Genomic DNA, 17,168 nt, shown 5'->3' with positions numbered 1-17,168 from the left:
CATAAATCCATGCTGATTTGACCGATCCTGTCGCTGCTATAACATCTTTAACAATCGACTCAAGCATCTTCCCTAATACCGATAATTCCGTTTTCTCTCTCCCTCCTTTCTTAAAAAGTGGGGTTACATTGGCTACCCTCCAGTCCACAGGAACTGATCCAGAGTCAAGAGAACATTGGGAAATCCACGATTCCTAGGGCCACCTCCTTGAGTACTCTGGGATGCAGACCATCAGGCCCTGGGGATTTATCTGCCTTCAGTCCCAACAGTTTACCTAACAGTTCCTCCCTCCCACTGGATGCTCGGTCCCCTAGTATTTCTGGGAGATTGTTTGTCTTCCTTTGTGAAGACAGAACCAAAGTATTTGTTTAACTGTTCTGCCATTTCCTTGTTTCCCATTATAAATTCACCTATCTCTGATTGTAACAGACCTACATTTGTCTTCACTAATCCTTTCCTTTTTACATATCAAAGGGGCCTTTTAGTCAGTTTTTATATTCCCCGCAAGCTTTCTTTCATGCTCCTTTTCCCCCTCTTAATTAACCACTTTGTCCTCCTCTGTTTAGTTCTACATTTCTCCCAGCCCAAATTGTTGCTTCATCTGGCCAATTTACATGCATTTTCCTTGTATTTAACACTATCCTTAATTTCCCTCATTAGCCACAGTTGAGCCGCCTTCCCCGTATTATTTTTTCGCCAGACAGGGATGAACAATTTTTGGAGATCATCCATGTGGCCTTTAAATCTTTGCTATTGCATCTCCACTGTCAACCCTTTAAGTATAACTAGACAAAGTGCAGACCCGTTGAGTCTGTTCCCCCAACGCGCGTTTGCGGGGGGGGGAGGGGGGGCGGCATGCGGCGTCACACACACTAACCACCCCCACACACACACTAACTACCCCCTTGATATTATATTAATATTATTAATTTGCTCCTTTTACCCCATAACTGCCCTATCCACTGACGTATAGCCCCCAACTCTAGAGGGGGGGGTTAGAGAGTGAGGTCAGAGCGAGAATGGGGAGAGACGAGAGAGGCAGAGACAGAAGGGCAAGAGACAGAGGGAGGGTGGAGGGGAGGAGGAGAGGGTGGGTGGGTGAGGTGGGGAGGGTGGGGGAAGAGGGGAGCGAGAGATGGGAGGAGAGAGAGGGGGGCAAGGGGGGCTGAGAGGGGGGTGAAGGGAAGGGGGGAGGTGGAGGGAAGGGGCTTTAAGCAGGAATTTCTTTAATCAAATGGTGGCAAATCTGTGGAATTCATTGCCACAGATGGCTGTGGAGGCTGGATCAATGAATATTTTCAGGGTGCAGATTGATAATTCTTGATTTATAAGGGTGTCCGGGGTTATGGGACGAAGGCAAGTGAATGGGGTTGAGAGAGAACGATAGATCAGCCATGATTGAATGGCGGAGTAGACTTGATGGGCTGAATGGCCTAATTCTGCTCCTAGTACTTATGAACCTTGTTTGATTGACATCTCATCCAACAGACAGATGCCTTCCATCAGCAACTTATTGCAACCTTTGTTGTCTACAAGATATATGGCGCAAACACACGTCATTTGGGTTTTGCTGCATACGGACAGTGCAATTTGAAGATCAGTGATGGGAATGAATGCTGTGCAAACATCAGCCAACATCCTCACTTGCACCACTTCAAGCCAATGCTCACCACCACTTTCTCAAGGACAATTAGGTTTACCAGTAATACCTACATCCCACGAATGACCATGGGAGGTCTGTTAATTAATAATATAGGAGCTATATTAACTATCACTTAAAGTTAAACCAACACTTACCTCTGGCATCATTTCTTCCATGAAATGAATAGTATAGTCAATATTGAAACGTATAACCTTACATAAAGGAATCTGAAAATTAATAGCAATGCATATTCAGTTAGATAATGTAATTTTTGTTCCCATAGTATGTGATGAAATAATAACACCATTACGTTTTTTGTCAAACATTTAAGGACATGTTAAGGTATATTCCCCTTAAAAATCAAGACATTATTATTTTTTGACATGTTCAGATGTAGAGGAAATGGATCACATTCCATTTATCAATGCAAATACTTGATTTCTAGGGCACTGGCAAAATATGTGAGGAAATGTGATATTATTTCCTGGCTGAAAGAATCAATTCTATTTTAAATGTTAAAAGAAATTAAATAATGGTGTTCAAAGAGATTTAGGTGTCCTTGCACACAAAAGAAAACTAATGCAAGTGTAATAAAGGGGATGTAAGATAACATTTACTCCACTGATTTCTGTAAATGAAGAGAGACGCAAGAGAAAGAGCCCATATTCGCTGGGCTTGGTCTGAATGGGGGATGATCTGACAGAAACATTTAGGAGTACAAGATGGAATGATCTGACCTATGCTGAAACATTGTTTGCATAGTCTGGAGAATCTAGATTTATGGAACTCTGTCTCAGGAGAAGGTCAGGCATATAAGACTGAAGGAATAAGAAATGCTGGAACTCTCTAACTCTGGGGCGTTAATTGTTGAGAACGTATCCAAAGCTGAAACTGCATGGGGCAGCAAGGGAATCATCAATAAAACTGAGAAGCAAGCGGGTTAAATGTGAGAATGGGCCGTCACATTGGAGTCTATTCCTGCACTGCCCATGCCTTCTCCCATTTCATACACCATCATAGGTCTCTGAAAAATTATTAATTTGCAGTACCATACACTTATTTGAGTGAATGGGCTTTTTCGCCCAATCTCCTGATTTCCAAGAGGAAGAACAGCATTCATTTGAAATGGATCTGGTGTGTTCAAACAAGATAGTTGAGTTGAGTTCAGTTTGAGTTTACTTTATTGTCACGTGTACCGGGGTACAGTGAAAAACTTGTTTGCGTGCTAGGGGCAAAAATAATATCAATATGCAGGGAGTGGAAAACTAATCAACAACATGGGCCGTTCACCCCTGTTACATTAAACCTAAGCATTAAATTAGATCCCTTATAATAGGTCCATTGAGAAATGGAATGTTAAAATCATAAAACAATACGTGTTAAATAGAAGTAATTTACACCACACCAGCGCCCCCCACCCCTCCCCCTGCACACTCCCCAATTTAAGGCAATGCCATGCTCATCACAATCTAGTCCGTAAAAAAAAATATACAACATACTGCGACATTGCGTTGGATGATCAGCCATGATCATATTGAATGGCGGTGCAGGCTCGAAGGGCTGAATGGCCTACTCTTGCACCTATTTTCTATGTTTCTATATTTCTATACCGGGTATTAAAGCTTTTGCCTGACATACTTTGTGACATTTAAAACACCATCATGTCTTCAGATCAACATGATCTGATTGGACCTGTGCCACATTGAAGAGGAGGATGCATATAATGTAATGGAATCGGTAACCCGCCCGAAATCTTGTCGTACTACAGGACCGGCCCGAAGGCTCGTTGGTCAACAGAACCCACCCGAACAGAAGGCAGAACCGGGAGGGAGCTGAAGACGTTGGGTACGAGGAGTGGAGGGTGAACCAGGGTAATGCCTCCAGTGCCTTCAAGGTCACTGCAGGAGGCAGAAAGGTGGCCGGGCGAGGAGAGGAGAGGGACGTTGGTTCACGTGAACTGCTCCAGTACACCAAGCTTGCTGGACGGCCGGACTTTGGACTTCGAATAATGACACCAAAAATGATGGTGCCAGCACGTGTGATATATTCAAAATATAATATAATATTTTTAACTGCAGTACTCACATTATTGAGAGGAGTGTGAGAGAAGAGGGAAAACCCCTCAAAAATGTATTCATGATCATCGTACTCTATTACAGTTGGTCTATCAGTCTGGAAAAAAGAAAATTAAGGTTAACAGTAAAAACCAGCACCAGGAAATAATTGAAAAAGCTTTGTATTCCATTGCTGTACAGCTGACAATACAATTACCAAGAAGTTGGTCGGTGGAGAAACTGTAATTCGATAGTGGTATAATTTTCCTGCATTATTAGTCATGGGACGGCATGCTTCAGTTTGCTGAAAGAAAGCATTTCAAGAGTTTATTATCATTTCTAACATTGCCAAAAATAAAAAGCAGTACAATTTTTCAATGTCCTCTTGGCCATGAATGAACCACAGTCATTATTGGCTCTTTGTTGTCAAGTTATTTAATCAGATATGAGACAGATGCTTTTACAATTAAATTACATCAAAAACTCAATAATATTAGTGTAACTAACTTCCCAGTTCATCAAAAGCCATACATGGTCTGGAACCTGGGGAATCATGGGAGCTACCGGTATGGAGTTTGCACATTGTCACTGTTATAGTGCTTCCTTACAGGTGCTTCAGTTTTCTACTATACACGATCTGGATGTGAGCTGGAATTTACCACATTGAACTCAGGTGAAATGGATAGGAAAGGTTGAGAGGGGTATGGGCTAAACACAGGTAAGTGGATGGAACAGCTTGGTCGGCATGGACAAGTTGGGCCAAAGAGCCTGCTTCTGCGTTGTGTGACCACAGCCACAAGAATATATTCTAGTTAACACATTGATATTTATAGGTTTGTAAAGAGCTCAAACTCACACGGGTTGAAACACAAACATCTTTATTGTTCAGTTCATCAACTACACAGCAGGTCATCACATGTTCACACTGTTACTCAGACTGGCAAGCAGTGGGCAGGATCTTACACTATGAATGTTACAATTAGGCGGGGTTATAATTATTAAGCATTCTAATTGGCTAACATGCTATAGCCAATGCTATATCTCTTCTATAAATGAAAAGTAGATACAGCGTTATCACTACCATGAGTAAATAAATTGTTAAATGCAAAATCTAAGAATAATAAGGTTAAACATAGTCGCCGTATCTAACAGGCGGCTTACTAACCTGCCCGGTCCGCATACGTTAGGGGGCTACCTCATCAATCTTTTCCTCTGAAAGGTTAAGGGCACGCCACACAACAGGGCTCTGGGGAGACACCGTAGGGGACAACCTTCGCGGTACATGTGAACCGGGTACAAGGGGGGGTGAGGGTGTGGACCCACGCGGGGACTGGCGGGGGGTGGCAGCTGCAAGCACTGGAGCGACTGGAACAGCGATCACTTTAAAGTTCAGTGGAGGGGCGTCAGGACCCTGGAGCGCCGGACGTCGTTCCTTCACTGTAAGGATGTGTTGACGGTTGCGTCTGTAGATGTCGGCGGCCATGGATGACCATGGTAGGGAGGGAGCCGGGTGGGACAGCAGCAGTTGTTTTTGCTGGTGCGACGCCTGCCTGTTGCAGATTGCGCATGACTCCATTTTTTCCAGAAAATACTTGGTCATTCTGGGCCAGTAAATCATTTCCTTGACGCGCTGTAGGGTGGCCTCAACGCCTGGGTGGACACCGTGGATCTCCTCGTAGTACTCTTTACGTAGGGATGGGGGGGGATGACCGTTTTGTGACCATTTACCTTCAGTAGGGGTGTTGGATTGTTTGTTTGGCCAGCCGCCTTTAATGACAGAAGTTAGCAGCTGGGAGGTTTTATCCATGGCAGTGTGTTTGGCGAGGCGGTCAGTTGGAACGAAGGAAACCTTTGGAACGGAGAATTCCTCACGTTCGTAAGGATGTTGTTCGCTGGTGGCGCGTGGTGCCCGGGATAGAGTGTCTGCGATGTGCATGTCTTTACCTTTTATGTAGACAATGCGGAGGTCGAACCGTTGAAGCTGCATCATCATGCATTGAAGCTTTGCTGGGGCAGCGTGGATAGGCTTGCTCAGTATGGTAACCAGAGGTTAATGATCAGTTTCTACCGTGAAGGTTTTGCCAAAAATGAAGTCTTTGAATTTGGAGCAGGCAAAAACCACGGCAAGCAGCTCTTTTTCTATCTGGGCATAGCGCTGTTCGGTATCCGTTAGTGTTCTGGAAGCGTAGGATACCGGGAAAACATCGCCGTTGAAAGAGGTCTGCAGGCATGCAGTGCCTAGTCCATACTGGGATGCGTCGCAGGTGATTGTAACTGGCAGGTTGAGGTTAAAGTAAGACAGAGTCGGTGCAGTAGCGAGCTGTGGTTTTAAAGTCTCGAAAGCTCGCTGGTGGTTTGGGTACCAGGACCAAGTGTTGTCCTTGTGAGTTAGTTGACGTAGGGGGGCTGAAAGTTCGCTGAGATTGGGGATGAACTTCCCCAGGTAGTTAACCATGCCTAGAAATCATTGTAGGCTGGTGATGTCAGTTGGTACTGGCAGCTCGTTAATTGCTGCAGTCTACCTGGTCGGAGAGGCAGCTTTTCTCCGGTCTGCAGCATCGACCCGTCCTCGCGGCCTACCAGCGGACCTGGAGCGGCGTTTCCTGTCGCGGACCGCCAGAACCTCGGCTTCGGCGGCGGCACAGCGCTGGAGCGCTATCGTGGAGCGGGCGATGCCTTGCCTTGGTCGCCGCGCTGGAGCTCCGGTGAGCTGATACCGCCGGGAACAACATCGCGGATCTGCGGGACTGTGGAGCGGCCAGCTGCGGGCGGCGGCGCCGAACTTTACACCGGGAGCCTGGGATCTCGCGACGAGATCGCCAGTTGTGGAGCTCCATCCGGCGCGGCCTTGTCGGCTTCGAAAGCCGCGGCCTCCAGTACGGAGGCGGCCGTTCCAGGGTTCCCAAGCCGCTGTGAGGACTCTCCCGACGCCGGAGCACCACCACCCGGCGAGAACGGCCAGGAACATCGGGCCTCCGTAGAGGCAACTGTAGAGGCCTCAATAGGCCCGACTATGGGTGAACTGGGGTTGGGGACTGGACTTTGTGCCTTCCCTCATGGTGGGAGCCATTGTGGGGGGATGTTCTTTGTGTTTAAGACTCTCATTGGTGTTATGTCTGTATTCTTTTGTGTACTGCAAAATGGCAAAAAGTATTTCACTTCATAACACCTCGGTGTATGTGAATGTGACTAATAAAAACCTTTGAACCTTTCAATGGATCTGGTTTTAGTCCGTTGCTAGTGAACACGTGACCAATGCAAGTGACTTCGGGAACCCTGAACCTGCATTTAAGTGGGTTCAGCTTTAAGTTGATGTCTCTGGCACGGTCCACTACTTTACGTAGGTTTGCATCGTGCTCGGTGGCATCGCGGCCATAAACCAGAATGTTATCAACTATGATAGCACAGGGGAATTCTGCAAACAGTTGTTCCATTGTATGCTGGAAGACTTAGCTGGCAAAGTTGATGCCAAAGGGCATTCTTAGGTACCGGTAACGTCCAAACGGGGTGGCAAATGGTGTTAATGCCGATGAGGCACGGTCTAACGGGATTTACCAAAATGAGTTTTGGGCATCCAAGACTGAGAACACCGTTGCGTTACCGATTTGTGCTGCGATGTCCTCGATGGTCCTCATGGGATAGTGTTGCCGTTTGATTGCTGTGTTCAAATCTTTAGGATTGATGCAGATGCGTAACTCCTTCTTGTCTTTCTTTGTGGTGACAACCATGGTGGAAACCCAAGCAGAGGGCTCGCTAACTTCAGCGAGGACCCCGATAGAGACCATACGTTTAAGTTCATCGTGTATTTGCTCACGCGTACCATGCGGGACACGGTGAGGGGCACGTACGATCGGGGTGACTGTATGGTCGACAATGATCTTATATATTGTAGGTAGTTTGCCGAGTTGGTTGTCGAACAAGTGGAGGAGTCTTTTCTCATGCGCACAGTGGTTCTTATCTTGTTGAACACTTTGAGTGACATGACGTTCACGCGGGCACCAGTATCGACCTTGGCAATCAGTGGTTTGTTATTGACCATCAATGTCACAGCAGGATCAGTAACTTTGCCCGTGGTGCGCAGGTTTAGGGATGGTACGGTAGACTCAGTGTCTGAGCTATCAGAGTCGTTCCCGTGGGAAGATTTGTTTTGTTCATGAGAATCTGAATCTGACGGGTCTTGTTGAATCAGGTGCAGCTTCGACCTTGGAGCTGTACTCCCACTAGATCAACAACAATTAGCAAAGTGGTTGGGGTTTTTGCAATTATGAAATACTTTTCCATGGGCTATGCAAAATTGGCACCCCCTGGAGTGAAAATAGTTACAGTTTGTGCACCTCGTGTTAGGCACGTTCTGAACCTTGCTGGATGCATTAATAAATCTTTGTGGAGAGTAACTAGCCATATTCACATTTAGTTGTTGATTAGCATTCGCGCTATCATAATCAGCCAGTGGTGCCACAGTCTCAGCCATCCGACAAGCATGAATAGCCTGATCTAAAGTCAGGTCTGCATTTCGTAATAGTTGAGCTCGCAGCTTTCGGTCACTCATTCCTCACACAATTTTATCTCTAACAAGCTCATTTGTTATCTCACCAAATCTGCATCGAAAACTGATGTGTCTCAGGTCGCTGATGAATCGTTCCACAGGTTCATCAGGCAGTTGCACTCGGGAAAAAAATCTTGTACTCGCAAGGATTCTATTAGACGGTAGGTCACACAGTTCTCTGAACTTTCTCAGCAACACCATCGAGTTATCTATAGATTCTGCTGGCACCAATACCTGTCCATTCGCATCCAGTTGGGCAGGTGCAAATTCAAACAAGTCAGCGCGGATCATAGCCTCCGGACCCGCTAAATTCAACAGTAGCGAAGCCTTCAAATTGTCGGGATCGGTGCGGTGAACGATGCGGATATAATTAGAGTAATCTTTCTCAAACATTCTCCATCGCTCAGCGATATCAGAATCAAACACAAGCGGGCTAGGCTTTCGACAAGAGCTGGCCATGTTCCCAAATCACAAAAAAACACGAAAATAAAAACTGGTAAACAAAATAAATCGCGATAAACGGTTGCGGGGCAGACCCGATCTGACAGCATGTAAATAGGTCAAAGTCACACGGGTTGAAACACAAACATCTTTATTGTTCAGGTCATCAACTACACAGCAGGTCATCACACGTTCACACTGCTACTCAGACTGGCAAGCAGTGGGCAGGATCTTATACTATGAATGTTACAATTAGGCGGGGTTATAATTACTAAGCATTCTATTTGGCTAACATGCAATAGCCAATTACTAAAGGCTTATACAAAATGTGTTAATATCGGCTTCAATTTTTAAAAAGTGACAAAACTAGATTTACAATGCTTCTCCAGCCAGACAACCCATCTCTTCAGCCATCTTTTGTGATGAGGGAACTTGGTTCACAGCCGCAGTTCCGACTTGTGAACTGTCCGGGTTTACGTAACCAGAGGAGGATCGGGATTCAAGGATGCACTGCTTAGTTAATTATCTACTCCAGGTTTCCCCAGTGTGGCTGGTGTTTGGAGAATCAGGGCATGTGAGAAAGAAAAGATTGCAGAAAACAAGCGGAAGAATGGAACTGGTAACAATGTTCTGTGACCCAGCATTGTCTTGATAGGTCAGATGGCCACCTTCCCTACTGTAATGAAGTATAAAAGTAGGAAACATCTCAAATTCTCTGGCTTCAGGTATTAACTCTCTCTCTCTCTTGCTGGCAATATCCTTTGCCTTTTGAGTCAAAAAGTTGGGACGTCAAGTCCCATTCAAGAGGAAGTTGCAGCAAAATCTCAGCTGACATTCCAGTCCAATATGGTCGTTAAACAACTGCACACCATAAGCACGTCTTCAGTGACAATAAAAATAAATATCCACAGTTGTCTGCAAACTTTCCAGATTTGGATCAAAGCACCAAATTAATGTACAACACGACTAAATTACACAAGGCTCAAACATCTTAGCAAATCGGTCTTACCTCTTCACCAGGGTAAATGCTGTGTCTGATCCCAGTTCGCTTAGCCTTGGCACTGCACTTACACAGTGGGCCATCGTTCATCTGTGAGACAAAAAGACAGCAATTCTGTGGAATATCCTCACCAATAGTGCCTGGAATTTTTTTTGTTTAATTTTTGAGATATGGATATCGCATACAAGACATGCAATAACCACCCCATTTATCCTCCTTAAACCATTGCAGTCATAGTCGTACAGCACGGAAACAAGCCCTGGACTGAATCATGCACGCCAACCAAGATGCTTATCTACACCAATGTCATTTGGCCCTTATCCCTCTATTCCTTTCCTATTCATGACACTGCTTAAATGCTTTTTCAAATACATTAACTGCACCCACATCCTCTGGGAGCTCGTTCCGTATACCAACCAGCCTCTATGTAGGAAAACCTGCCCATTAGTTATTTCCCATCTCACCATAAGCCCATGTCCTCCAGTTTTAAACTCTTCCATCTTTGGAAATAGATTATAACTATCAAACCTACCAATGCCCTTCATAATTTTATAAACTTTAAATTAACCCCCCCCCACTCCACCCTCCTGCAACCCAGTATCCAATGTCTACTTGTGACCACAATCCTCCATTCCAGGCAATATCCTACTGAAAGGAAGACACAACACACTGGAGTAACAGCAAGTCAGGCAGCATCCCTGGAGAACATGGACAGGAGACATTACGAGTCAGGACCCATCTTCAGACTGATGATGAAGCCGAATTTTAGTTAAAATATAAGAAGATATTAAATTGGCTTCTGGGCTAGCTTACAGCTTATATTTAGTCTCAAATTAGGCTTGCCTCAGGTTGCGGTGTGTGAGATAATAAATCCTATAACATTGTCTCCCAAGTGACAAGCAGAGAGGAGAAGCTAGAGAGATCTCTGTGAAGTAAGATGCCATAAACCAAGTGTCCAATGTTTATGAGGGACCAAATGACAGAGAGGAAGCAGCGAAAGAGCTAGGGTGATCTCTGTGAAGATAAAATGACCTAAACCAAATGGCCAATGTTATCGTACTATGTAAACAAAATGCCTTTGATGTGATGCATTCTGTGGAAACCTTTTCCTGTACCTCTGACCATGACTAATGTCTGTGAAATGTGCTAAGGGGACAAAAAAAACCCTATTTAAGGCAATGTAATTCTGTTGTTCAGAGTAGTGAACGGAGGACGGTCAAGTGTCTGTATTGGTCACTTGACTGGAATTCTCCCTCCCTTCCATCGGCCGATAATAAGTAAAGTTTTGAACTGGTCTACCAAACAGTTTGTGTGGTGTCTGTTTATTAAGAAGCGAACCTGGTTTAGTAGTTAAGAAAGTAGCTTTTTCACTGAAGGGTCCTGACCTCAAACATCACCTATCCATGTTCTCCAGGTATGCTGTCTGACACACGGAGTTACTCCAGCATGTTGTATCTTTCCTTGGTAAAGCAGTATCCGTAGTACCTTGTTTCTATTAATATCCTATTAAATATCTTCTGCACTCTTTCTAGTGCTATCCCAGCTTTTCTATTGGAATTCTGCACTTCAGATTTGGAATTGAGAACCAATGGGCAGAGGTTTAAGGTGAAGGTTTAAAGATTTTAAAGGAATCTGAAGGGTAACTTTTTCATGCAAAGTTGCTGGGTGCATGAAACGAGCTGCTCGAGGTAGTTGAGGCAGGGACTATCGCAACGTTTAAGAGCATTTAGACAGGTACATGGATCAGACAGGTTTAGAGAGATATGGCCAAATACAGGCAAGTGGGACTACTGTAGATGGGACATATTGGTCGGTGTGGCAAATTGGTCCGAAGGGCCTGTTTCCACACTATATGAATCCATGACTGTAACTTCACACACGTGTGGCCTAACCAAAGTCCTACAGAGCTGCGGAATGACTTCAATGTCTCGTCAATTAAGTAAACCTGACTGGTGAAGACACTCCCACAAAAACAAAATGATTTTCAGTATAAGCAGAGACTGAGGCTAGTTCTCAAAGTTTAAATGAATTTGAAGTAATTCTCACAAGGACAAGAGGGTTCCACCTCAAATGGTACGAATAAAACCAAGAGACTGCAGAACAAACTGTTCTTACAGGGTGATGGGTATATGGATCGAGCTGCCAGAGGTAGTTGAGGCAGGTACTATACTAAAAATTTAAAGCCACTTGGACAGGTACATGGATAGGAAAGATTTAAATGGATATGACAGAAACATGGACAAATGGGACTAGCTTAGATGGGGCATCTTGGTTGGCATGGATGGTTGGGCCAAAGATTCTGTTTCTGTGTTGTATTACTCTGTGACTCAGTCATGTCCTGACGGCACACGCACAATCATGGTCACTATTACTGCCACTTGGATTTTATTCCAGATTTAATCTACTGAACTTAATGTCCCCAGTTGCTGTGGTTTAATTTGAACTCGGACTATATCCCACATCCCTGGACTACTAACCCCATAGTTTGATCACTCTGCCATACCCCTTCTTGCCTTCAGATTCAGCATCATGCATACTGTGCCCTCCATAATGGTTGGGACAAAGACCCATCATTTAATAATTTGCCTCTGTACTCCACAATTTGAGATTTGTAATAGAAAACATCACATGTGGTTAAAGTGCACATTGTCAGATTTTATTAAAGGCCATTTTTATACCTTTTGGTTTGACCATGTAGAGATTCCAGCAGTGTTTGTACATAGTCCCCCCCCCCCCATTAATGTTTGGGAAACGTGGCCTCACAGATGTTTGTAATTGCTCAGGTGTGTTTAATTGCCTTCATAATGCAGGTATAAGAGAGCTCTCAGCACCTAATCTTTCCTCCACTTTCCATCACCTTTGAAAACTTTTATTGCTGTTTATCAAAGCGAGGACCAAAGTTGTGCCAATGAAAGTCAAATAAGCCATTATGAGACTGAGAAACAAGAATAAAACTGTTAGAGACATCAGCCAAACCTTAGGCTTACCAAAATCAACTATTTGTAACATCATTAAAAAAGAGAGTACTAGTGAGCTTACTAATCGCAAAGGGACTGGCAGGCCAAGGAAGACATCCACAGCTGACAGAAGAATTCTATCTATAATAAAGAAAAATCCCCAAACCGACATATCAGAACCACTCTTCAGGAGTCAGGTGTGGATTTGTCAATGACCACTGTCCGCAGAAGACCTCATGAACAGAAATACAGAGGCTAAACTGCAAGGTGCAAACCACTGGTTAGCTGCAAAAATAGGATGGCCAGGTTACAGTTTGCCAAGTACTTAAAAGAGCAACCACAGTTCGAAAAAAAGGTCTTGTGGACAGATGAGACGAAGATTAACTTGTATCAGAGTGACAAGAGCAAAGTATGGAGGAGAGAAGGAACTGCCCAAGATCCAAAGCATACCACCTATTCTGTGAAACACGGTGGTGGGGGTGTTATGGCCTGGGCATGTATGGCTGCTGGCTCACTTATCTTCATTGATGATACAACTGCTGTTGGTAGTAGCATAATTAATTCTGAAGTGTCTACTCTTATCTGTTCAAGTTCTAACAAATGCCTCATCTCATTGGCCGGCGGTTCTTTCTACAGCAAGACAATGACCCCAAACATATTGTTAAAACAACAAAGGAGTTTTTTTAAAGCTAAAGAATGGTCAATTCTTGAGTGACCAAGTCAGTCACCTGATCTGAGCACAATTGGGCATGCCCTTTATATGCTGAAGAGAAAACTGAAGGGAACTAGTCCCCAAAACAAGCATCAGCTAAAGATGGCTGCAATACAGGCCTGGCAGAGCATCACCAGAGAAGCCACCCAGCAACTGGTGATGTCCATGAATCGCAGACGTCAAGCAGTCATTGCATGCAAAGGATATGCAACAAAATACTAAACATGACTACTTTCATTTACATGACATTGCTATGTCCCAAACATTAGGTGCCCTGAAACTATGTATAAATACTGCTGTAATTTCTACATGGTAAAACCAAAATGTATAAAAATGGCCTTCATTAAAATCTGACGATGTGCACTTCAACTACGTGATTTTTTCTATTACAAATCTCAAATTGTGGGGTACAGAGGCAAATAAAGAAATAATGAGTCTTTGTCCCAAACATTATAAAGGGCACTGTATATCTAATTATCCTGGCTGAGTCCTTAGAGCAGGGATTCCCAACCTTTTTTGTCCCATTTACCCCAGCAACTTTATTAGCACATAACAATGTTATTTCACTTATTTATGAACAACTAATGATGAACAGACACTGGTATACCAGAACCAAACACAGTCAGTCAATGAATAAAAAATATGTACAAATCTAGAATCAACAAAATTCACCCCCTGGGTCGGCAAAATGTACCCCCTGGAGGTAAATTTACCCCAGGTTGGCTACCCTTGCCTTAGAGCATTGTGCTAAGACTATTCCAGGATGATGTCCAAGAGGGGGAGGTGCAGCGAGACCTGGGCGACCTTGTACACCGGTCACTGAAAGTTGGCTTACAGGTAGAGCAGGCAGTGAAGAAAGCTAATGTTGGCCTTCATAACAAGAGGATTTCAGTATAGGAGTAAAGAGGTTCTTCTGCAGTTGTATAGGGCTCTGGTGAGACCGCATCTGGAGTATTGTGTATAGTTTTGGTCTCCTCATTTGAGGAAGGACATCCTTGTGATTGAGGCAGTGCAGCGTAGGTTCGCGCGATTGATCCCTGATATGGCAGGACTGTCATATAAGGAAAGATTGAAAAGACTAGGCTTGTATTCACTGGAGTTTAGAAGGATGAGGGGGATCTTATAGAAGCATATAAAATTATAAAAGGACTGGACAAGCCAGATGCAGGTCTCGCTTGTTCCCCATTGTGGGGCGAGTCCAGAACCAGGGGCCACCGTCTTAGAATAAAGGGGAGGTCATTTAAGTGAGGTGAGAAAACATTTTTTCACCCAGAGAGTTGTGAATTTATGGAATTCCCTGCCACAGAGGGCAGTGGAGGCCAAGTTACTGGATGGATTTAAGAGAGAGTTAGATAGAGCTCTAGGGGCTATTGGAGTCAATGGATACGAGGAGAAGGCAGGCATGGGTTATTGATAGTGGACGATCAGCCATGATCTCAATGAATGGCGGTGCTGACTCGTAGGGCCGAATGGTCTCCTCCTGCACCTATGTTTCTATGACATAGAAGACATAGATTGGTGACATTTCAGATGGACTTTTCTTTCGACTTTAGAAATACACATCCAAGATCAGAGTTTTATAAGTATAGAGATATAACATTCTTAAGGGATTGGACAGGTCAGATGCTGGAAAAATGTCCCCCATGTTGGGAGAGTCCAGAACCAAGGGTCACAGTTTAAGAATAAGAGGTAGGCCATTAGGACTGAGAAGAAGAAAATCTTTTTCACCCAAAATTCCCTGCCACAGAAGGCAGTGGAGGCCAATTCACTGGATGTTTTCAAGAGAAAGTTATATATAGTTCTTAGGGCTAACAGAATCAAGGGATATGGGGAGAGAGCAGGAACGGGGTACTGATTTTGGATGATCAGTCATAATCATATTGGATCTATGTTTCTGTTTCTATGACAAACCTGGCCTGGATCATTGTACCACAGCTCCTCATGCAGGCGATCAGGATGTGCCTTTCGACGTTTGATTTCTTCAATGACGTCAATAATCTCCGAATCTGAGCTGCACGAGCTGCTCCCACTGCTTTCAGCATCCGAATCACAGCCAGAGTCACTGGAGCTATCGTCTGAACAACAGATATCACATTTCAATGGTGGTATTACCGATGGGACACCAGAGTGATGGAAAAATACAAAATGTTTCATATAGTCTCAGAAAAGTAGAAAAGAAAAAGGCATATGTCCTTGGCAACTTTCATGCAGGATTTCACCAAACCGAACATAGACACAAAATGCTGGAGTAACTCAGCGGGACAGGCAGTCTGTAGAAGGGTCTCGACCAAAAACGTCACCCATTCCTTCTCTCCAGAGATGCTGCCTGTCCCACTAACTCCATCATTTTGTGTCTATCTTCACTTTATAGGCAATGACAGTCCCTGAAAGTCCAGTCACTGTTGTAGCGTGGCAATTTGTGCACAGGAGGCTCCCACGCGCAGTACACTGGTCTTACTTTGTGCTGTCTGCAATCTGACAGATGTAATCGATGGACAGATCATGTCCTCTTTAAACCAAGGACAAAGGTAACATTATTGTAGCAATAATGTTAGTTTGACTTCAGTGGTGGGCAAATTAATGGAAAAGATACTTAGAGATAATATATATAAGCATCTGGATAAACAGGGTCTGATTAGGAACAGTCAACATGGATTTGTGCCTGGAAGGTCATGTTTGGCTAATCTTCTTGAATTTTTTGAAGAGGTTACTAGGGAAATTGATGAGGGTAAAGCAGTGGATGTTGTCTATATGGACTTTAGTAAGGCCTTTGACAAGGTTCCTCATGGAAGGTTGGTTAAGAAGGTTCAACTGTTGGGTATAAATGCAGGAGTAGCAAGATGGATTCAACAGTGGCTGAATGGGAGACGCCAGAGAGTAATGATGGATGGCTGTTTGTCGGGTTGGAGGCAGGTGACTAGTGGGGTGCCTCAGGGATCTGTGTTGGATCCTTTGTTGTTTGTCATGTACATCAATGATCTGGATGAAGGTGTGGTAAATTGGATTAGTAAGTATGCAGATGATACCAAGATAGGGGGTGTTGTGGATAATGAAGAGGATTTCCAAAGTCTACAGAGTGATTTAGGCCATTTGGAAGAATGGGCTGAAAGATGGCAGATGGAGTTTAATGCTGATAAATGTGAGGTGCTACACCTTGGCAGGACAAATCAAAATAGGACGTACATGGTAAATGGTAGGGAATTGAAGAATGCAGTTGAACAGAGGGATCTGGGAATAACCGTGCATAGTTCCTTGAAGGTGGAATCTCATATAGATAGGGTGGTAAAGAAAGCTTTTGGTATGCTAGCCTTTATAAATCAGAGCATTGAGTATAGAAGCTGGGATGTAATGTTAAAATTGTACAAGGCATTGGTGAGACCAAATCTGGAGTATGGTGTACAATTTTGGTCGCCCAATTATAGGAAGGATGTCAACAAAATAGAGAGAGTACAGAGGAGATTTACTAGAATGTTGCCTGGGTTTCAACAATTACGTTACAGAGAAAGGTTGAATAAGTTAGGTCTTTGTTCTCTGGAGCGCAGAAGGTTAAGGGGGGACTTGATAGAGGTCTTTAAAATGATGAGAGGGATAGACAGAGTTGATGCGGACAAGCTTTTCCCTTTGAGAATAGGGAAGATTCAAACAAGAGGACATGACTTCAGAATTAAGAGACAGAAATTTAGGGGTAACATGAGGGGGAACTTCTTTACTCAGAGAGTGGTAGCGGTGTGGAATGAGCTTCCAGTCGAAGTGGTGGAGGCAGGTTCGTTGGTATCATTTAAAAATAAATTGGATAGGCATATGGATGAGAAGGGA

The 17,168-nt window shown here is 44.1% G+C and overlaps 1 protein-coding gene across 3 annotated transcripts in view; it reads right to left on the bottom strand.

Annotated features, from left to right (window-relative positions):
- The window catches only part of drosha (drosha ribonuclease III), a 149,846-nt gene that overhangs the window by 118,809 nt on the left and 13,869 nt on the right, over positions 1 to 17,168 (bottom strand). For all 3 annotated transcript variants that reach the window (XM_033049054.1, XM_033049036.1, XM_033049044.1), the window contains exons 6-10: positions 15,264 to 15,427; positions 9,693 to 9,773; positions 3,914 to 4,000; positions 3,728 to 3,814; positions 1,798 to 1,869 (exon numbers count right to left, since the gene is read on the bottom strand). In XM_033049054.1, coding sequence (XP_032904945.1) covers positions 1,798 to 1,869; positions 3,728 to 3,814; positions 3,914 to 4,000; positions 9,693 to 9,773; positions 15,264 to 15,427 — 491 coding nt within the window. The remainder of the gene's footprint in view (positions 1 to 1,797; positions 1,870 to 3,727; positions 3,815 to 3,913; positions 4,001 to 9,692; positions 9,774 to 15,263; positions 15,428 to 17,168) is intronic.

The sequence above is a fragment of the Amblyraja radiata genome, chromosome 2 (assembly GCF_010909765.2).
Source record: "Amblyraja radiata isolate CabotCenter1 chromosome 2, sAmbRad1.1.pri, whole genome shotgun sequence".
NCBI classification, from domain to species: domain Eukaryota; kingdom Metazoa; phylum Chordata; class Chondrichthyes; order Rajiformes; family Rajidae; genus Amblyraja; species Amblyraja radiata.
Note: the sequence above shows the minus strand (reverse complement) of the source record. Positions and strands in the feature narration are given on the sequence as shown.